Source organism: Taudactylus pleione, unplaced genomic scaffold (assembly GCF_031769625.1).
Source record: "Taudactylus pleione unplaced genomic scaffold, aTauple2 ptg000404l, whole genome shotgun sequence".
In the NCBI taxonomy this organism is placed as follows: Eukaryota; Metazoa; Chordata; class Amphibia; order Anura; family Myobatrachidae; genus Taudactylus; species Taudactylus pleione.
This window is the reverse complement of record NW_028284806.1, coordinates 37422-59714: the sequence shown is the minus strand read 5'-3', so window position 1 is coordinate 59714 and position 22293 is coordinate 37422. Positions and strand designations below refer to the sequence as shown.

Sequence of the window (22293 nt, the reverse complement as noted above, 5' to 3'; positions counted from 1 at the left end):
CAACTCCCTGAAGCCCCCTGTGCTCATCCCTTTGGCTATTTCCCGTTGTGCAGGGTATATATCTGCTGGAGGCTGGGGCTGTGTGAGTCCTGGAAGAGGTAATAACCATCCTATAATAATAATACTAATAATAATATGATTATTGTACAGGCTGCAGCCTATGGGGAGGACCCTGGAGGGATCTGGCATCCCTACAGCTGTGATGTGCACTGTGCCATCTGTATGATTAACCCCATAGTGACTGGTGGGGGGCATAGCAGGATTGCCAATGGTGATTACTTGTGTGACAGCTGAATGGCATTGAGGAATAGTCGGGCACCCAAATAGCTGCTGCAGCCCTGGTGCATTTGCAAATGGCGGCATGGACTGTAAGCGTATGAGCGGGGGACCCTCTTATTAACGCTTTGCCCGTCTGATGACGCCCAAATCTGGTTTCGTTGGGGTTGTTTGATAAAGACTGCGAAGGCTTGCAGCGTTTGCTGGCCGCTACCTAAATAAATACTAAATAATAATAATTTGTTGGGGATAAAAATGGTATTCGGTGGCGAGAGCCCCCCTGCTCCACAAAATAATGTATATAGCAGAGGTTCCCAAACTCCATCCTTGCAGTCCAGGTTTTAAGGATAGCCATGCTTGAGCACAGGTGACTTAATTAGTACCTCAATCAATTTGATTTAACCATCTGGAATCAAGCCTGGATATCCCTAAAACCTGGACTGTAATGGCGGAGTTTGGAAAACTCTGGTATATGGTGAAAGAATGCAGCATCAAAGGGGAGATGTACTAAGCCTTGGTTAGTGATAAAGTTGACGGAGATAAAGTACCAACCAATCAGCTCCTAATTGAAAAATGACAGGAGCTGATTGGTTGGTACTTTATATCCATCCTTTTTATCTCTCTCACTGGCTTAGTACATATACCCAAGAATCTATGTCCTGTTGTTGGAGGGTACTGAGAACTAGGGATGGTTATCGGTGGGTTAACTATCGATGGTACTCTTGGTAGTTATGGATGGTATGAAGCCATCGGTGGGGAACCATCGATGGTTTCGCCCACTGCTGGTCATCCATGCTCTCTTACTCTCCGGGCAGCAGACCAGTCAGAGTGAGTTGGGAACGGTGCTTCATGGGTCACGTCAGGGGTTGGAGCTATGCTCCTGTGTCCCGTAGCCAAAAATCTAAACAAAACCTTTGCGGGGCTCTGTGCCATCGATGGTGGAGAACAATCAGATATCAGCCATCAATGGCATATAATCGATGGTGGTTAACCATTGATGGTCGATGGCCATCCCTACTGAGAACTGCAATAGTTACTGACCAAATCTAGCACAGAGGAGTAGGAATTTAGATTCTAAAACCATAATTTTGCTTTGTACAAACATAACAAAGATGCAGCCAGTGTCCGGTTATGTAGCTCCGCTCCAGCATGGGCCTGATTCAGTCACACACAAGTCGTCCATAATTGCATCTGCTGTATGTGCATAAAAAAGACAGCCTGCGAGTGCCGTCCCCATCTGCGGGTCGCAGTGTTCCGCAGGTGGGGAAAACTGTGGTGTACCGGTCACCGCCGGTGAATGTCCATTCACACTGACAGCAGTGCTTGGGGGCAGCCCAGTATGTCCGTAAGTGCCGGGCACGCCCCCAAGAGTCTTAAAGACATGCCCATTTTCCATTGGCCACACCCTCTTTTTGGGCGAGCCCCGGACCTAGAGTGAACCTAGAGCCCCCGGCGCCGGAACTTTCGGGTTTATGACCGGGGTGTCTCTGCCCTTGCGGGAACCGCTGGGATGGATCCTATTGGGTTCCTCTCTGGGAAGTGTCCTGATAAGAATCTCATAGATTAATATTAGGCAACATCGTCTATCGATGGCGGTGCCTATCGGTTCCAAGCTCCGGAAAGTTGGTGCATATGGAAAATGCGGCAATTTTTCGGGGGTTTTAACTGCATTTTCAGCTTTGCTGCATCCCGTCCTGTAATCAAAATGTCAAAATTTAACTTACACAGTTAATTTTTTTTTTCTTTTTCAAATGATAAAGGTGCATACACACAATGATTTTTTGATCGATTATCGATAACTATATCGTTCAATCGTTGAAAAAATCATTCACTTTCTGAGTTAAAATGATGAACGATTATCGTTCATGTGCGTTCACTTTTGTAGTTCAGTCAGACTGACCAACTCAACGATTTTCATTAAGGGAATATGCAAAAATCGTTTGTAGTTAAAAAAAATCGTTCATTACGTTTAGTAAATGAACGATTTTAGTAAACGATTTTCGTTCATTTTTCCCTTGAAAAAATGAATGAAAATAGTTTACTAAGATCGTTCATTTACTAAATCGTTGTGTGTGTGTGTATGCAGCTTCAATTAATAAATAGTAGCTAATATAATAATAATATTTTTCACTTGTGATACTAATATTATAACTGTGGGGAGAGCAGCTAGCCAGAAAAGGAGACACTGCCGCCCTAATGTAATAACATAGAGCTGGCAACCACTCTATTCTCCTTATATATACACTTTTATGTCTATTTTACAATTCAATTTAATTAGTACTATTTTCAATACAATAATGGCTCCGTTACTCTATTGGGCCTAGTCCCGAGCCGCAGGCAGCCAATGGCCACGTAGTTGTGCGATTTATTTTTGCCATGTACACAAGGGAAGGAGTTTGTAGCGGCATCTGCATAAAATCGCAGACCGGCGGCCGCCATTAGACGCTGCTGCGTGAAAATTCAGAACCAGGCCCAATATGTGGGGTATTCCGTTATCGGCGATGTATGGCTGCGCACGTGACAGATTATTACGGTACGGCCACATTGCACACTTTCCTACACACCCTTATGGAAAATTCTGTTGGGGGTCGTGAGGTGGTAGGATTAATGTTCAGAACGCCATCGCCCAATAATCGAATACCCCCGTTTACATAAAGCAGGGTGGATATATTTACAGCTGCTCCCTCTATATCCTGTCTTTAAACAAAGGTACTGTGAGAATTTCAGCTTGTTGGAGGTGCTGTTATTGATTTAAAGTACTTATAAACACCTAGGGATAAATTTACTAAAGTGAGAGTTTTAAAAGTGATGTTGCCCTTAGCAACCAATCAGGCTCTAGCTATTCGCTTCTAGAAGGTGCTAGTTAAATGTTAAGTAGAATCTGATTGGTTTCTATGGGCAACATCACTTTGAAAACTCACTTCTAAAAACTCTCACTTTTAGTAAATTTAACAGATCACAGGTCAGTACCGATGAAATGATCATTTCTTACAGATGTGTCCCTACATATCTAAAAAGCCCCTCTCTGCGCGCCTGGTCACTCGAGACCCTGCTAGCGCAGGGCGTCTGTTTTCGACAAAAATGCATCTAAGGCCGTAATGAATTAAAGGTGAAAAGTGCCGGACTTTACGCCTGTCCGACTTTTCGCCTCTAAAACTTTTCGTGTGCGTCCCCGCTTTTCGCTCTATTCAATTGCTAAACAGGCGGAAACGGAACAGGCGGAAAGTACGGTCAGAAGTGGGGAAATCAGTTTGTACCCCCAAAAAAGATGCAGTAACATAGGGAACCAATGTAGATGTGTACTAATAGCCCTAATATAAGTGGGGTACTTAAGTTGTTTAAATAGCTTCTAATTAGCGTCTATGTAAAAGTGGTGAAGAATGGCATTAAGCTGTATTTTCTGGTGAAAATGAGTAGTCCTGTCAGATTTGGGGTACCTGAAAATGGGCGCTAGCATATTTTCATGTATCTAAAGTGAACTTTTAAAAAAACTTCAAAAACGCACCTGCTACATGCACCTGCAATCCCAAAAACACCTGACCCAGCCTTGCAGACCCCCAAAAAGTCTATTTCATTAGTTTTTATGCTTGTCCCCCCACTTTTTACTTTTTCGCCCCAAGAATGAAAGTACTTTTTTGGGGTGTTCTTAGTTTGTTTTGTTTTTTTTTGCCAGATTTGTCCATTGGGGTGCTGTCCCAAGGGTTCTGGGTGGTTTCCCAAAGTTTGCACCCTAAAATAAAGATTTTGCCTATTATACCCCTTTTAAACCATAGCAAAAACCTGGGTTATTGCTGGGTCTACCTGGGTTGCAGTTCAGTGTAAAAGGGTCCCTGAAAAATAACCCGGGTCAAGTGACCCGTCAATCCAACCCAGGTAGCTACCAGGGTTGGACCCAGGGTGGACCTGGGTAATGGTGCAGTGTAAACGGTGCAACCCATCATGCCTAAAATTAGCTGATTGGTGGCTGTGTAGCAGTCACCTCCAACTTTTTATGACCTCACAAGTTTAGCAGGCCCAGGTTCAGTGTGAACGGGTTTGACCTGGGAATAACCCAGATCGATGGTGCTGTGTAAACGGTGTCTGACCTGGGTTGGAACCATCTCTGAAATCCCAGGTCGGACCTGGGTTATTGGTGTAAAAGAGGTACTACATTGCATTGTGTTTCCGCTTAGGCAAATTCCGGCTGGAATTGAATTAGGAGATAAGTTCCGACCAGGCGAAAAGCGGCAATAAGCAAAACTTTTTCGCCGATTACGGCTTTTCCGCCTCTAATTGAATACGGCCCTAAGTCGCAACTAGGATGCACCAGCAAACTGTGCTGAGTAATTTGATGTAACGGGCGCAGCTTTTATCATTCCATGTTCCGTTGTGCTTCATATACAGACTCAGGTGCACACAGATATACAAGTGTCACATATCATGTTACTCAGCACAGTCTCCTGGTGTATCCTAGTCGCATCGCATTGCGCATTTTCGGTGGAAAAGATGCCCGCCATGTAGTAGCATGGGCGCTGGTGGCTCACTCACGGCAGGCAAGTCGCGCTGCGTGCCGTATTGACGCTAGATGTATGAGGACATATCTGTACTTTTTAGAAATAAAAAACTAAAAAAATCAGTGTAGTAATAAAACCGGCCTGGTAATAAATTATTGCCACATATTTCGAAAAAATAAATAAATATTTAAGGCTGCGAGCAGAATCGGCTTTCTGTGAGGGGTGCGTAAAGCCGTTGGAAGTCATTTCCGGTGTCTTTGGTGCTTAATTGTATCTGCTCTTATGTAGAAGATCCAAATCAAAGCTTAGTGCTGCACGTCAGCATTTACGGTTGTGCCGACATTGCACGTTATCTCTCACACCAGTTGAGATGCTGGCGGATACGGTGTGCCGTCCCCCCCTCCTATGTACTGTTAGTAGGATAGATAGAGGGGCTTATTCAGACTTGGGAGCAGAGCAAAAAAAGGAGTAACTACACCTTGGTAAAACCTTGCTGCACTGCAGGAAGGTGGGGTGCGCACATGTAATATGTGCAGGGAGAGTTATGCTGGGTACACACCTGGCCGACTTGTCCGCAGACCGAGCAGCCTATAGGTAAGCCAGTATACACTTACATATCTGCCGCTCGATATGTCTTGGCACATTTACATTTGCCCGCCCAGTTGAGATGTCAGTGTTGGTGGTCTCGGCAGGGCTAACTTTCACAGACATATCGTGGACATGGCACTATGCGATATGTCGTTTGTTGGCTGAATGAGTGACATATCGCATAGTGTATACCCAGCGTAAGATTTAAGAGTGTTTGATTTTTGTATGCTATGTTACATTTGTTGCATCTAGCTGCTGTATATAGCGTATGCTAAATGTCACCCATTTTTTTTGCAGGAAAAATACTCCTAATTATTAAATAATTCCAGATGGCCTTTTTCCCCCATCAGCTCTATTACAAGCGTCTCTGGGGGTGCACACTTGCAGAATGGGTCCTGCGCACACGCAGATTCCCGATAATCGGGACTCTGCGTTCATCATTGCACTTGCGTGCAATGCGGAATGAGCCCCTCTGTTCACAACAGCGGTGTCTGCGTTCATTCTGTGGTGCGCATGCGCAGTAGCAAAAAAAGTTCAACTGCGCAAACCTAGACAACGTCCACCTATAAATCGGCCCATAAGGCCTTATAGCATAATTCAGGAGAGATGGGTGGGGCAGGAATTATGGCTTAATACCTGTACACTGTATTTTCGGGTTTACCCTGGCTGTTCTGTTAACCACTTAACCAGCTGATATTCTTTTCCAAAAATTGCTCAGAAATTGTCTGGGTTTTTTTTATGATTGAATTCGGTCAAGAAGATCTATTTTTAAAACTTATCAAACACAATTTTATAAAAAAAAAGTTTCTAACGCAGTATACCATAAAAATATATATATATTTATTTATGGTATACTGTTGTGATGGCCTTCGACGGCTGTATCATCAATGGCTGATGGTTATAAACCTTCTCTAGAAAACCATGGATGGTTCCGTACAAAATAGTTTTTTTCCGATGTATTGGGACAATCAAAAGTAGCGATGATTGGGACTGACTGGGGGATAGAGGTCGGGATGGCCATTGGTGGGATGTCCATCAGTGAGGCACCCCTATGTTTATGTACAGTGGAGGCAAGCTAGCTTACCCTGGCAGCTGCTCCTCTACAGCTGACGGGTATAGAGTGAGGGGGAGAGGCGCCACTGTCAGTTCATTATCGGGTATATAGAGAGGGGGCAGCATGGATTTGCCTGCGGCTGCTTCTCTGTACAGGGCGGTGCCATCGGGCTGCTGATCACTTCGACAAGCGGTGACAGGCACACCTAGAGGGGCCCTGTGAGACGCGTGGCTGCTGGAAGACTAACTTCCAGCAGCCACCCACTGGGTGGCAAAGCCATCTATGGCCATCCCTTCCAGCAGCCACCCACTGGGTTTTCCTGACTGGTCGCCTCAGATGCAGCCATGTCAGGGAAAGCCCAGCCTGGAGTGGTTGCATCTGATTGGAACACACCAGGCCAGTGGTTAATTGTTAGATCTTCACAAATTTCCTTTTAAATGCATAATGCAGCTATAGTCTCAATTGATTTCACACAAAAAACGGCATCAGTGATGATCGGCAATCCCCCTTGTGGATGGTCTCGTTTGTTATGAATGGGTCATTCAATGTCAAGTAGATCAGGGCCCTTCACCTGACCAGCTCCAATTGTGGTAAAATGTTACATGAAGGTTGGCATATATGTCAGGCTAACTTTTTGGGAAAATGTTAGTTCACAAAATGGAGTAGCAGCTAAACGTACGTACGTACGTACGTGTGTGTGTGTGTGTGTTATTTGCAATTGTCACAGACTGCAGTGCACAACCAGCAGGTGGGGCCGATCTTCAAAATTGGTCCACTTGACATAGAATGACCCAAATGAATACGTCAGACTACAATATGGTCTTTTCTTGGACACTGTATTTTTGGACATGTGATAGTATGTTCTCTAAGGTACTTAAAACATCCGTCTGTGGTATGGTATGGAGACTGAGGAGTACAGATGTGTACTATGCCCAATTGTGCAGTTCTATATGCAAAAGAATCTTTTGAGGAAGTAAGTTTTCCTGCTGAGTGGCCTTGCTGCTATACAACAGCCCACTTTGGCCTGACGTAGTGATGACCATCGATGGCCGATGCTTTTAGACCATCAATGGTTTAGCCACCGGACCGGCCCCACCAATGTTTTCTCAACATCAGGCGCCGACTTCGATGGTGTGGCAAAGCCATCTATGGCCATCCCTAGCCTGAGGTATGGTCAGATAAGTCGGATGTCTGTCGCTGGGTGCCCTCAGCCTGGCTACTGTGGCTATGCAAAGTCTGCTTAAGGAAAACTTAACTAAAAACCACAAATGCAGACTTTCTTTAAGTGGGAAAAATTCAGGTTTCCCCACATAGGCCCAGTAAGATCATACAAAGGCTCAGCAGTGAATAAGAAAGTGCTGGTATGATTAATGGTCATTGCTGTTACTCTTGGCTGGCTGGTGGTCATTGCTGTTACTGGTGGCTGGCTAGTGGTCATTATGGTTACTGTTGGCTAACTAGTGGTCATTATGGTTACTGGTGACTGGCTAATCGTCATCACTTACTGGTGGCTGGCTAATGGTCATTATGATTACGGGTGGCTAACTAGTGGTCATTATGGTTACTGGTGGCTGGTTATGGTCATAATTGTTACTGGTAGCTGGCTAATGGTCATTGCTATTACTGGTGGCTGGCTAATGCTCATTACAGTTAGTGGTGGCTGGCTAATGGTCATTATGGTTACTGGTGGCTAGCTGGTAGTCATTTTACTTACTGCTGGCTAATGGTTGTTATGATTATTGCTGGCTAATGGTCATCACATTTACTGGTGGCTAATGGTTACTGTTGGCTAACTAGTGGTCATTATGTGGTTACTGGTGGCTGACTAATGGTCACTACTGTTACTGGTGGCTGGCTAATGGTCATTACGGTTACTGGTGGCTGGCTACTGGACATAATTGTTACTGGTAGCTGGCTAATGGTCTTTACTGGTGGCTTATTGATGGTCATAATACTGGACAAGTGTCCTTTGTATTCTTTATCATTATAGATGGAATAAAATATCACTGTCTATCTGTGTTTAATTAGTTGTGTATTGTGTTTTGTTATATCAAGATGTGTATTTGCTGCAGGAGAATTGACCATTGATCGGGCAGTGTGGTTGAGGGAAGGGGTTGTTTTCTTTGTCATTGATAATTGTTGAAATTGTTTTTTCCCATATGTGACTGATCACCTGTACAAATTACTTATTTTTTTGCAGTTTGATTTTGCCACATTACGGGATATTTTCAGCTGAAGTGTCTTCATGTTCATTCCTTTTCACAATAACTACTTGGACACACACCTTTGATCCATAGAGGATGGACAAGGACAGGAAGGAGACCACTGAGAGGATATTAAACCTCACCCTGGAGATCATCTATCTGCTGACTGGGGAGGTGAGGGAGTCCGGGAGTGTCACAGTGACATCACTATTATCGCTATTACTAACACAGGGACCTGACTGGGGAGGTGAGGGAGTCTGGGAGTGTCACAGTGACATCACTCTTATCTCTATTACTAACACAGGGATCTGACTGGGGAGGTGAGGGAGTCTGGGAGTGTCACAGTGACATCACTCTTATCTCTATTACTAACACAGGGACCTGACAGGGGAGGTGAGGGAGTCTGGGAGTGTCACAGTGACATCACTCTTATCTCTATTACTAACACAGGGACCTGACTGGGGAGGTGAGGGAGTCTGGGAGTGTCACAGTGACATCACTATTATCTCTATTACTAACACAGGGACCTGACTGGGGAGGTGAGGGAGTCTGGGAGTGTCACAGTGACATCACTATTATCTCTATTACTAACACAGGGACCTGACTGGGGAGGTGAGGGAGTCTGGGAGTGTCACAGTGACATCACTATTATCTCTATTACTAACACAGGGACCTGACTGGGGAGGTGAGGGAGTGTCACAGTGACATCACTCTTATCTCTATTACTAACACAGGGACCTGACTGGGGAGGTGAGGGAGTCTGGGAGTGTCACAGTGACATAACTATTATCTCTATTATTAACACAGGGATCTGACTGGGGAGGTGAGGGAGTCTGGGAGTGTCACAGTGACATAACTATTATCTCTATTATTAACACAGGGATCTGACTGGGGAGGTGAGGGAGTCTGGGAGTGTCACAGTGACATCACTCTTACCTTTATCACTACCACAGGGACCTCACTGGTCCCATTTGATTGGGACATACAAGATGTTTTGATTAATGGAGAATTTCGGGGACAAATGTAAGTCTCAACTCCTTGTGTCATAATGTTCATTCTAGTCTCTCAATACGTAGGATTATATCATTGTGAAGAAAACATCTGGTGAACGTGTGACACCCAGTAACAGCCCTCGTGTATTAGGAGGATTACGCAGGTTTCAGTACCCCATCATGAAATCACAGTCACTGATACATGAGAGACACAATGACCAGAAGATCCTGGAACTCACAAACAAGATCATTCAGCTGCTGACTGGAGAGGTGACTGCTGGGAATGGGACATTATACAGTAACACCAGGGGATATGTCTGGATGATGACTGGAGAGGTGACTGCTGGGAATGGGACATTATACAGTAACACCAGGGGATGTGTCTGGGTGATGACTGGAGAGGTGACTGCTGGGAATGGGACATTATACAGTAACACCAGGGGATGCGTCTGGGTGATGACTGGAGAGGTGTCTGCTGGGAATGGGACATTATACAGTAACACCAGGGGATGTGTCTGGGTGATGACTGGAGAGGTGACTGCTGGGAATGGGACATTATACAGTAACACCAGAGGATGTGTCTGGGTGATGACTGGAGAGGTGACTGCTGGGAATGGGACATTATACAGTAACACCAGGGGATGTGTCTGGGTGATGACTGAAAAGGTGACTGCTGGGAATGGGACATTATACAGTAACACCAGGGGATGTGTCTGGGTGATGACTGGAGAGGTGACTGCTGGGAATGGGACATTATACAGTAACACCAGGGGATGTGTCTGGGTGATGACTGGAGAGGTGACTGCTGGGAATGGGACATTATACAGTAACACCAGGGGATGTGTGGGTGATGACTGGAGTGGTGACTGCTGGGAATGGGACATTATACAGTAACACCAGGGGAGGGGGATGCATTCGGGATGCCGATGGTCTAAATGCCAACCGTCGGCATCCCGACTGTTTACTCCCGGCAGGCGTCTAATGACCGACGTCGAAATCCCAATGCCGGTCATTACACCTACGCCGGGAGCCCAACACCCGGCTTACAGATCGAAGGTAAGCCGGGCGCGGACAGCCGCGGGGGGTTGGGGGGTAGGGTTAGGTTTAGGGTTCCCGGGAGGGACTTAGGGATAGACACCCCCCCGGGAGGTTAGGTTTAGGCTAGGGGAAGGGGGGGTTAGCGTTAGGCACCCCCGGGGGGGTAGGGTTAGGCACCCCCCTGGAGGACTTAGGTTTAGGCGGCGGGGAAGGGGGGTTAGGATCAGGCACTTACAGGGGGGATTAGGGTTAGGCACCCCTAAGGGAGGGTTAGGCGGTAAAATTAGGTTAGAACATACACTACCGTTCAAAAGTTTGGGGTCACCCAGACAATTTCGTGTTTTACATGAAAACTGACTTTTATCAAATGAGTTGTAAAATGAATAGAACATATAGTCAAGAAATTGGCAAGGTTAGAAATAATGATTTTTATTTGAAATAATAATTTTGTCCTTCAAACTTTGCTTTTATCAAAGAATGCTCCTTTTGCAGCAATTACAGCATTGCAGACCTTTGGCATTCTAGCTGTTAATTTGTTGAGGTAATCTGAAGAAATTTCACCCCACGCTTCCTGAAGCACCTCCCACGAGTTGGATTGGCTTGATGGGCACTTCTTGCGTACCATACGGTCAAGCTGCTCCCACAACAGCTCAATGGGGTGGAGATCTGGTGACTGCACTGGCCACTCCGTTACAGACAGATTACCAGCTGCCTGCTTCTTCCCTAAATAGTTCTTGCATAATTTGGAGGTGTGCTTTGGGTCATTGTCCTGTTGGAGGAAAAAAATTGGCTCCAATCAAGCGCTGTCCACAGGGTATGGCATGGTGTTGCAAAATGGAGTGATAGCCTTCCTTATTCAAAATCCCTTTTACCTTGTACAAATCTCCCACTTTACCAGCACCACACAAGCCCCAGACCATCACATTACCTCCACCATGGTTGACAGATGGCGTCAGGCACTCTTCCAGCATCTTTTCACTTGTTCTACATCTCACAAATGTTCTTCTGTGTGATCCAAACACCTCAAACTTCGATTAGTATGTCCATAACACTCTTTTCCAATCTTCCTCTGTCCAATGTCTGTGTTCTTTTGCCCATATTAATCTTTTCCTTTTATTGGCCAGTCTCAGATATGGCTTTTCTTTGCCCCTCTGCCTAGAAGGCCAGCATCCCGGAGTCGCCTTTTCACTAAGATGTTGACACTGGCGTTTTTGCGGGTACCATTTAATGAAGCTGCCAGTTGAGGACTTGTGAGGCGTCTATTTCTCAAAATAGAGACTCTAATGTACTTGTCTTCTTGCACAGTTGTGCACAGGGGCCTCCAACTTCTTTCTACTCTGGTTAGAGCCTGTTTGTGCTGTTCTCTGAACAGAGTAGTACACACCGTTGTAGGAAATGTTCAGTTTCTTGGCCATTTCTCGCATGGAATAGCCTTCATTTCTAAGAACAAGAATAGAATGTCGAGTTTCACATGAAAGTTCTCTTTTTCTGGCCATTTGGAGAGTATAATCGAACCCACAAATGTGATGCTCCAGATACTCAACTAGCTCAAAGGAAGGCCAGATTTATAGCTTCTCTAACGAGCAAACCCATTTTCAGCTGTGCTAACATAATTGCACGAGGGTTTTCTAATCATCCATTAGTCTTCTAACGGGCTTAGAAAACACAATGTACCATTAGAACACTGGAGTGATGGTTGCTGGAAATGGGGCTCTATACACCTATGTAGATATTCCTTTAAAAACCAGACGTTTGCAGCTAGTATAGTCATTTACCACATTAACAATGTATAGAGTGTAGTTCAAATTAATTTAATATTATTTTCATTGAAAAAAACAGTGCTTTTCTTTCAAAAATAAGGAAATTTCTAAGTGACCCCAAACTTTTGAGCGTTATTATACTTACCTTGGACGATCTGGATTTTCACCCCTACCAGGCCCACGCTGTTGGGATTTGAACCGCCGGCCGCATGTGTTCCAGGGGAGGTGTCTGGGTGATGACTGTATCATTGTATGGGTCAGGTTCCTATAAGGTGTGAGGACGTCACTGTCTATTTCTCCATGTAGGAATGGGAGCACTTAGAAGAACTCAATGGTCTATACAAGGACGTGAAGCCCTACAAGGAGCTGAAGATGGAGAATCATCGACCCCTCACATCACTGGGTAAGAGGAGACTGATTTATTGCAAAGTAAAGAACATATATACAATGTAATCAGTCACTGTGTGTCTCCTACAGATGGAGCCAGTAACAGAAATACCCCAGAGAGATGTCCCCGTCCCAATCATTCCCAAGAGGAAAAACACAATAACTCAGAAGATTATCAGGTAACTGGAATTGTGAGGAAGGAGGGTGGTCTCACCAATTATAACTGTTCGAAAATTGCATTACACTATATGATCTGTACAGAGAGGCTCTGTAGGTCTTAGATATATTGAATAATGTACTCTGCAGTAAATATTCTGTAAGTTACTCTGCTGAGGAGTACAGTGCCTAAATTATGCAATTTAATTTACATTTACGGAATTTTATTCTTTTTTAAAAAAATATCAATTATTTAAAATGCAAACTCACGCTTACATATGGACCCATGGTTGCAGTGTCCGCAAAGGGATAAAAACAGAAAACAAGATATTTTTTTTTGTACTTGTGTGAATTTCGATGCAGTAGAACATGTACAAAAACTGAACTAAAAACTGCAAGGAGGTGTGAACGAGTTGCCAAAAATTTGAAAACTTTCAGAGAAGCACGATTTAATTTTACATTTATTTATTTATTTTAATTTTTTTTTTTTTTTGCTGTATTTATTGATTTTTTTTAATTTTTTTTGTCTTGTGTGAATGGGGTCATCATTCATCACCGTATTATAAAATTACATTTTGTTTAACCACAGTTCAAAAGGGCAGACATTATTTAATGCATTATCGCTATGATTGTGATGTTTCCCTAGGCCAATGATCTCATTATTGTTAAAGTAGAGGCTGTAGATGAAGAAGATCTGTATGGTAGAAACGTTCCACCATGTAAAGAAGAAGAAATCCCTACAGATATCTCCACAGGTGAGTAACCCTCACCATCCCGACATAGCAACGCTAAGAAAGAGTCACTAACACAATATTTATAACAAAGTGATTGAAGAATAATATAAAAATTATTTTTGCTTAGCATCGAATAAGAAGGTTGTAACTCAGACAGTCTTAAATCAGCATGGAGGATCCCATCAAATCTGTAGCCCTAAAGTTGAATCGTGTATGACCTTCAAGAAGAATCTTCAGGTTGAGGAGACTGGGGCACATTGCTTTGTCATCCACCAGAAAGATACAAAAGAATATACACAAGGTACTATACTTTCACAGGTCTTTGGTTCCAATTGATATGAAATTTAGACCGTAGGTGGCAGTAATACTCTAAGCAGGACACTACATTTAGTATCTGCATTATGAAGATGTATGCTGCTCATACAACAGAACAATGTACATTATATCTAAGCATGTAGAAACATTTACTTATATTGTCTGTCTCCCTAAATTCGGGATGTAGTCAGGAAGCCGGCAGTCGAAATGCCGACCGCCGGCTTCCCGACAGTGAAATCCCGGCATGGGACTAATGATAGGGGTCTAAATACTGACGCCTATCATTAGCCCCAAGCCGAAATCCTGACGCCCGGCACGCCGAACGTAGGTAAGCCGGGCGTCGGGAGGTGATAGCCGCAGGGGGGGGGGGAGGGTTAGGTTTAGGTACTCCCGGGGGGGTCTTAGGGTTAGGCACCCATCGGGGAGGGATAGGGTCAGGCTAGGGGAAGGAGGGTCACCGTCAGGCACCCCCGGGGGAGGTTAGGTTCAGGGTCCAGGGAGGAAGGGGGCGTTAGGGTTAGGCACCCCTGGGGAGAGGTTAGGGTTAGGCACCCCTAAGGGAGGGTTAGGTGGGGGAGAGGGAAGGTTAGAGGTCTTACTCACCTCTGTCGGGATTTTAATGTGTCGGCCTTCCAGCGTCGGTATTTCATCCGCCGGGCTTAGGTCCAGCGGTAATTTATACCGATTCCTCTAAATTCAACATTCATTTTTAACTCTGTTTAATTTCAATAGTACCTTGGAAAGGCAAACATCACTTTTTTGCCTTAGGATGGAAAGTCTTGTGTGACATTTAAGTTACATATAATTATTATCTCACTTTAACCATACATTTTAGATAATTTTTATTAATTACATCCTGTCACACAAACACTAAATACAGAGAAAATGAATGAGGGAAAAGTAGCTGTCTGGTAGGTTTTTGTAATTTAGACAAAAAAAGGGCACCTTGGAGGTTACTTAATTAATAAAAAATGAATGAGGTGAATACAACAAGGACCATAAAGAAGGGGTAATCAAGTCAGCATTGGAAGGGTTCTTTACTGTAAGAGCGGTTAAACTGTGGAATCCTTACCACATAAGGTGGTGATGATAGATTATGTCACGGTAATTAAAACAGTTACCAAGAAATATGGTATCTAGCTATGTTTAGTAGATAACATCAGAGGGTTACTGAGTTCCACACTTTATCTGCCCTTACAGTCAATAACCCCTACATATGCACCCTAAACCTAACCCCTCCCCCTAACCCCAGTACTTACCGTCTGGATGCCGGAGCCGGGATTTAAACTACCTCTCATCTGACCGGACCCCTCCCTGTACAGTCACCCTCTCTGTGCGCATTTGTAAACGCTGTACTAAAGTATCCACTGCCATTGAAAACTTAATTATCGAGAGCCAATCAATCCCCGATAATGTGGATGGGTATGTATGATCAACAATCCTAATGTCGACAAGCACAAGAGAGACAGCGGTATGTCGAAACCGGCATGTCGACATGGTAGTAATGTCATGTGAAGCATTTTAACTGCTTCAGCTCTCGAACTTTAAACATAACTATAAAGCATGATATTTAAAGTTCCAAAGCAGTCACGGTAGTAACGACATGCAAAGCATCGCATCAGTGTCGGCATGCCGGTTTCGACATAGCGCTGCCTCCCTTGTCATTGCTGACATTCTGAATATCGATAAGCTAACTGCATCCACTATAATGAATAGGCCTCGAAGAATTTTCACTGACTGGATTCCTGGGACAGTGACATGCCTGGCGGCTGTGGGCCTGATTCAGAGCCGGACGCTCTGAATCAGGGCGTTTTTTTTTTTATTATTATTGTTGCGGCCTCTTGGCCGCTCGCATAGCTGTGGGTTACCACCCACAGCTTATGCGAGTGGCAATGATGACGGTCGCGATGGTCAAGAACGCCTCCATCTGGGCAGCCACGCCCACGGCCCGCCCACCAAAGGGGGCGTGCTGTCACTCAACATCGACAGCACGCCCCCTTTGGTACGAGACCCGGAGCCGTCGCTATCCGGGTCTCGCGCATGCGCACGACGGAGCCGGCTCCGTCGTGCGCATGCGCACTGGGCCACCATCGACCCGTTTGCGAGCGCTTAGCGCTCGCGAGCGGGTCTGAATCAGGCCCTGTGTCCTTAAGCTGGGTACACACTGGGCGATATATCGGCTGTTCAATCGGATGGTCGATATATCGCGAGCACGTCGGCGGGTATGTACCCCCGATATGACTCTGAACGACGTAGTTCACAGACATATCGCATCGGCTGTGCAGCACTGCAGATGGCCGATGTATATCTGCAGATATATCGATGCATCTGCTGGTGTGTACGGGCGACTTGCTACAGGGACTCGGGGTTCAAATTTAGATGCCCGTCCTGTTGTGACATCCGCCACGATTGGCGAGTGTATATGCACTTGCCAATCGTCAGATAGGTCGGCCCATCAAACTAGTCTGTACCCAGCATAAGTCTGCTTTTAAATTGTTGTAGTAAAGAAAGACTTAACAATATGTACCTCTTGTTCCCATCAGATGGACACAACAGAAGGAGTCCATCAGGACATCTCATTGTATCTCCTGACTATGGAACAGAAGATAAGACCATGACACAGGATTCCCCAGGAGGGAACCTCATTACCTCAAACTCACACCCAGCACGTCACAGTGCAGATCTATCCTCCGATACCTCTGTACATGGCGATTGGTTTCCCGACAGCTCGGACATAGTGAGAGATCCTACAACTCATAAAAGTGATAAAATTTTCCCATGCGCGGAATGCGATAAATGTTTTACACGGAAATCAAGTCTGGTCAGACACCAGAGAATCCACACCGGCGAGAAGCCGTTTTCGTGTTCCGAGTGCGGGAAATGTTTTACGCGCAAAACAACCCTTGTGGAGCACCAGAGGATTCACGGGGGCGACCAGCCGCTTCCCAGTTGTGACGCAGCGCAGAAATCGGATATGGTTTTCCGCGAGGTAACGCGGACAGATGAGAAACAATTTACCTGCTCTGATTGCGGGAAGTGTTTTGCGTACAAGTCCCACCTAGTCAAGCACAAGCGGATCCATAGAAGCGACAAGCCGTTTACCTGCTTCCAGTGTGGAAAGTCTTTTATACAGAGGTCCATTCTCCTCATACACCAGAGAAGCCACACGGGGGAGAAGCCGTTTTCATGCTGCGATTGCGGGAAATGTTTCACACAGAAATCTGACCTGGTGGTGCACCGGAGGATCCACACCGGCGAGAAGCCCTTCTCCTGTTTTGAGTGTGGGAAAAGTTTTACGCAGAAATCGACTCTGGTTATACATCAGCGGATTCACAGAGGCGAGAAGCCGTTCGCCTGCTCCGAGTGCGGGAGGCGTTTCACCCAGAAATCAACGCTCGTCACGCACCAGAAAGTTCACACCCCTCTAAAAATGTTGTTTTAGGTGGAAGTGTTTTCTCCTGTTCCTTTTGTTTCGCTCCTCTGACTCTCTTTCGAAGCACCCGGGGCCTGATATCTAGTGCTGCACCAGTTTGGCGTAGCGTATCCACTGTGAAATACACCACGCAGCGCGACTTGCATGGCGTGAGTGAGCCTCCGGGTCCCGTGCTACTCCGCTAGCGCTTTTTTGTCCGAAAATTGCGTCCAAGTCAGAGTGCGATGCAACTAGGACGCAGCAGCAGACTGCGCTGATGAATGTGATATACGACACTTGTACATCTGTGTGCACCTGAGACTGTATATGAAGCACAAGTCGGGAACCTGGAATTGCACTCGCTACATTGTAGCGGGAAGCAGTCGGGATCCCGACTGTCTAATCCCGGCAAGGGCTAAATGACAGGCGTCGTAATCCCGACGCCTGTCATTTTCCCTATGCTGGGAGCTGTGGGGGGGGTTAGGTTTAGGGTTCCCGGGGGGGACTTAGAGTTAGGCACCCCCCTGGGAGTTTAGGGTTAGGCTAGGGGAAGGGAGGGTTGGGCACCCCCGGGGGGTAGGTTAGGGTTAGGCCCCCCTCCCCGGTTAGGCCCCCCTCCCCGGGGGACTTAGGTTTAGGGTTAGGCACTTGGGGGGAGGTTAGGGTTAGGGGGGAGAATAGGTTAGTCAATACTTACCTCTCGACGATCGGGATTTTCACATGCGGCCGGCGGTAAACCATACTGAATCCCATTATAGCACCTTGTATATAGATTCAGAGACTCAGTAGCACTCAGATATACAAGTGTCGCCTATCGGATTAATCAGCACAGTCTGCTGGTGTGTCCTAGTCGCATTGCACTGCAATTTAGGGGCATATTCAATATGAGGCGAAAAGTCAGAGGTCGGACTTTTCGCCATCATCGTCGTTTTAGGAGGGGATAAAGTATCGGGCACGTGCCCGTATTCAATCAGGATCCGGCGAAAACGGTACCCGGCGGAAAGGTAAGTAGCGAAAAGTCCTGTCAGTTTTTGGGGAAATCATGCTGTCACCCCCCAAAAGATGTCCTGACATGGGGGAATCACTATGGGTACCCTCGATTTGGCCTGCTGAAGGTAGTCGGGGTCCTTAAATAGCTGCGGCAGGTGCATAAATGCGGCTTTAGAAGAAGTGGTGAAGAATAGCACTTAAGTTTAAAAAAAAAAAAAAACTAGTCCCAACAAATTTGGGGTACATGAAAATGGGTGCAAGCATATTTTTAAGTCCCTAAAGTCACTTTTTTAAATTCTTCAAAAATGCACCTGCCGCATTCTAGAAAACACCTGCCGCATACCTGGGAACCCCTCAGGAGTTAATGTCGCTAGTTTAGAACTTTGTCCCCCAATATTTTTATTTTTTTTTTGCCCCCAAAATGAATGTACATTTTTTGGTGGTGTCCTAAGAATTTTTTTATACATTTTTTGACACAGATTACTTTTACGGGGACATTAAAACGTCTGCAGGTTTTTTGTTTTTTTTAAATTCTGCACCGCGAAAGCCCAATTCTGCACTTTTTTTCGCCATGTATTACATGGAGGAAACTTATCCCCGTTTTTTTTACAAAGACTTTTCGCACTGGCGAAAAATCTTTGAAATTGAATACGGGGATAACTGACACTGGCGATAATTACGTCATCGGCGATAAATTATCGCTGATAACGGACTTTTAGCCCCATATTGAATATGCTCATTAATCGCATTTCTGGCAAACAAAGATGCCAGGCGCTAGCAGAGACTCGCGGGATCGGGCGCGCCGAGAGGGGCTTTTATAGTGCGACTGCGGCAAAGATGGGTAAGGACCCATCTGTACAGAGAGCGGTGTGGCCATGTCAACGGATGTACACCAGTACAAAATGTCAGCCATATTGGCAGGTGAAAATAGTCAAGAACAAACCGAAAAGGAAAAACTGTGTTGTGAGCACTATTGGGTATTGTACAAAAATTAATACGTAACTTTTAATCAATAACAAAAAACGTAAAATACATGCCCTATATAGACTACTTTGGAAAGTAGTGGGGATAAATGTAAATGGAAGAAATAGCTTCTAATATTCTAATTGGTAAAACTAGACATACACATATATTTGGTACATACATACAGTAAGACAAAATGAACAACTCCTTATAGATATATAATCAGCTAACAGTAAAGAACAAATAGTTGCGTAAGCAGAGCAGTAAGCTCTAATTTCTAACAATTCAAAGTTGATAAAGTATATAGATTTGTTGAGTCGACACCTGGCGAAATATCAAGTGGAGTAATATTCATACCATATCCAAAGCAATCATAGTGTCATAATGGTATATACAGTCAGTATTTATTAAATAAAAGCATCACATAGCATTCCTTGATAACCTCAAGGGGAAATAACAAAATAGTCAGTAGACAACAAGATTGCTGCCAGTAACTCAAATAGCTCCCACTTGGCCCTAGGTCATCTGTGAGAACATAAGAGAGCTAGTAACAAGCGTTGACCCTTAGAATATAAAGAGTGAATGGTACGTTTCTCAGAATAAGTCTCAAATCCCCGGACGTCTTACTTGTGCATAGAACGTGCAGTGATAGGACCGGTTACCTGAGCTAGTAACCACACAGTTAGAAAAATACAATAGTGTAAGAGTATTTATTGAACACCCAAAGATGGCAGTATATTACATTATGTGCAAAACCATAGTGACAAGTTTGTGTCAACCAAATAGAGAAGAAATATCAGAAAAGCGAGGGAAAAGAACCGATACTCCCAGTTCTACCACTACTCATTTAGTCCAAGGCCATTGATGAGAGGTGTGACATGGGGGGACAGTTATACCCTCTGAAAATAAAGAGTGAGTGATACGTTACTCAGATGTTCCTTTCGGCTTTCTGATGTCATGCTCTAGGCATCGAACAACTGATGAGAGAAGTATTAATCTGAGATTGTACCTAATCAGTCAGAGTGATACAAAGTATTAGACTATGTAATTATAGCTGCTGTTGAATAAATATTTAAATAGAATATGTAGACATAGTGAATTTTGTTAACACAATCAAGTTATATCAGTCAAATATTCACATCAATAAATCACGTATTAGTGAGAAAAACACTGTAGCAGACAAACCTAATGTGTCTGCTGGATAGTGTAACAACTTGTAATGAAACAAAATCACAATCCTTACGTGTTCTCACAGGGAAAAGTATCCTAATGTTAATTCCCTAATGTTGTCTTATAAGAACTTTTGTATATAAGAGAATGCTAAGCCATGCAAACATTAATGTGAACTTGGTAAAAGCTATAAGTTGCAAACATAAGCAAAATCGCGATCCTCTGTGGAAATCATATGTAGAGGTATATCCAAATATCAAATCACTGATATAACTTCCCAAGAGAACGTGGAATTGAGGATCTTTTTAAAGGTATGTACTCGGAGCAGCAATTCAACAAAACTCCATTTAGTTTAGGGTGCCAATAGTATTATTTAGAACACATCTCCCGATAAGTGTTAAAGTATAAAAAAGATTATCCATACAAGTTTACAGGATAAAAGACATAGTGATATATCGAATAAAGGTCACACAATTAGATATAAAAAAGGGGCACATAACTAAATACCGACTGATAGTTATCGAGTCCCGTGCTGCGCAGCCACGGGCACCCTTCCTGTCTGCCGACGTGCGTTTCGCCAACGGCTTGTTCACGGAGAGGACAGCTGTGTGGGCGGATCGAAAATGTCCTTGTTCATATACGTTGATTTATTGATTGTGTTAACAAAATTCACTATGTCTACATATTCTATTTAAATATTTATTCAACAGCAGCTATAATTACTTAGTCTAATACTTTGTATCACTCTGACTGATTAGGTACAATCTCAGATTAATACTTCTCTAATCAGTTGTTCGATGCCTAGAGCATGACATCAGAAAGCCGAAAGGAACATCTGAGTAACGTATCACTCACTCTTTATTTTCAGAGGGTATAACTGTCCCCCCATGTCACACCTCTCATCAATGGCCTTGGACTAAATGAGTAGTGGTAGAACTGGGAGTATCGGTTCTTTTCCCTCGCTTTTCTGATATTTCTTCTCTATTTGGTTGACACAAACTTGTCACTATGGTTTTGCACATAATGTAATATACTGCCATCTTTGGGTGTTCAATAAATACTCTTACACTATTGTATTTTTCTAACTGTGTGGTTACTAGCTCAGATAACCGGTCCTTTCACTGCACGTTCTATGCACAAGTAAGACGTCCGGGGATTTGAGACTTATTCTGAGAAACGTACCATTCACTCTTTATATTCTAAGGGTCAACGCTTGTTACTAGCTCTCTTTTGTTCTCACAGATGACCTAGGGCCAAGTGGGAGCTATTTGAGTTACTGGCAGCAATCTTGTTGTCTACTGACTATTTTGTTATTTCCCCTTGAGGTTATCAAGGAATGCTATGTGATGCTTTTATTTAATAAATACTGACTGTATATACCATTATGACACTATGATTGCTTTGGATATGGTATGAATATTACTCCACTTGATATTTCGCCAGGTGTCGACTCAACAAATCTATATACTTTATCAACTTTGAATTGTTAGAAATTAGAGCTTACTGCTCTGCTTACGCAACTATTTGTTCTTTACTGTTAGCTGATTATATATCTATAAGGAGTTGTTCATTTTGTCTTACTGTATGTATGTACCAAATATATGTGTATGTCTAGTTTTACCAATTAGAATATTAGAAGCTATTTCTTCCATTTACATTTATCCCCACTACTTTCCAAAGTAGTCTATATAGGGCATGTATTTTACGGTTTTTGTTATTGATTAAAAGTTACGTATTAATTTTTGTACAATACCCAATAGT

General features: G+C 44.1%; 1 protein-coding gene across 2 annotated transcripts; it reads left to right on the top strand.

The window, feature by feature from the left end:
* Positions 1-37: 37 nt before the first annotated feature.
* On the top strand, positions 38-17818 carry LOC148506428 (uncharacterized). 2 transcript variants are annotated; one of them, XM_088446759.1, is made up of 8 exons: positions 38-98; positions 8612-8789; positions 9692-9877; positions 12712-12808; positions 12883-12971; positions 13595-13703; positions 13810-13983; positions 16541-17818. In XM_088446759.1, the coding sequence occupies exons 2-8, from the start codon at positions 8712-8714 to the stop codon at positions 17437-17439; spliced, it is 1632 nt and encodes a 543-aa protein (XP_088302885.1). In that variant the 5' UTR covers positions 38-98; positions 8612-8711; the 3' UTR covers positions 17440-17818. The 2 variants fall into 2 exon arrangements, with proteins under 2 accessions (XP_088302885.1, XP_088302886.1); XM_088446760.1 differs by lacking the exon at positions 38-98 and adding an exon at positions 321-368.
* Positions 17819-22293: the final 4475 nt, after the last annotated feature.

Bases quoted from the DNA above. Each gene is read 5' to 3' on its own strand.
- LOC148506428 (XM_088446759.1), top strand. From the start codon at position 8,712: ATGGACAAGGACAGGAAGGAGACCACTGAGAGGATATTAAACCTCACC. The intron at 12,972-13,594 runs GTAACTGGAATT...ATGTTTCCCTAG, and splicing joins ATAACTCAGAAGATTATCAG to GCCAATGATCTCATTATTGT. The intron at 13,704-13,809 runs GTGAGTAACCCT...ATTTTTGCTTAG, and splicing joins CCCTACAGATATCTCCACAG to CATCGAATAAGAAGGTTGTA.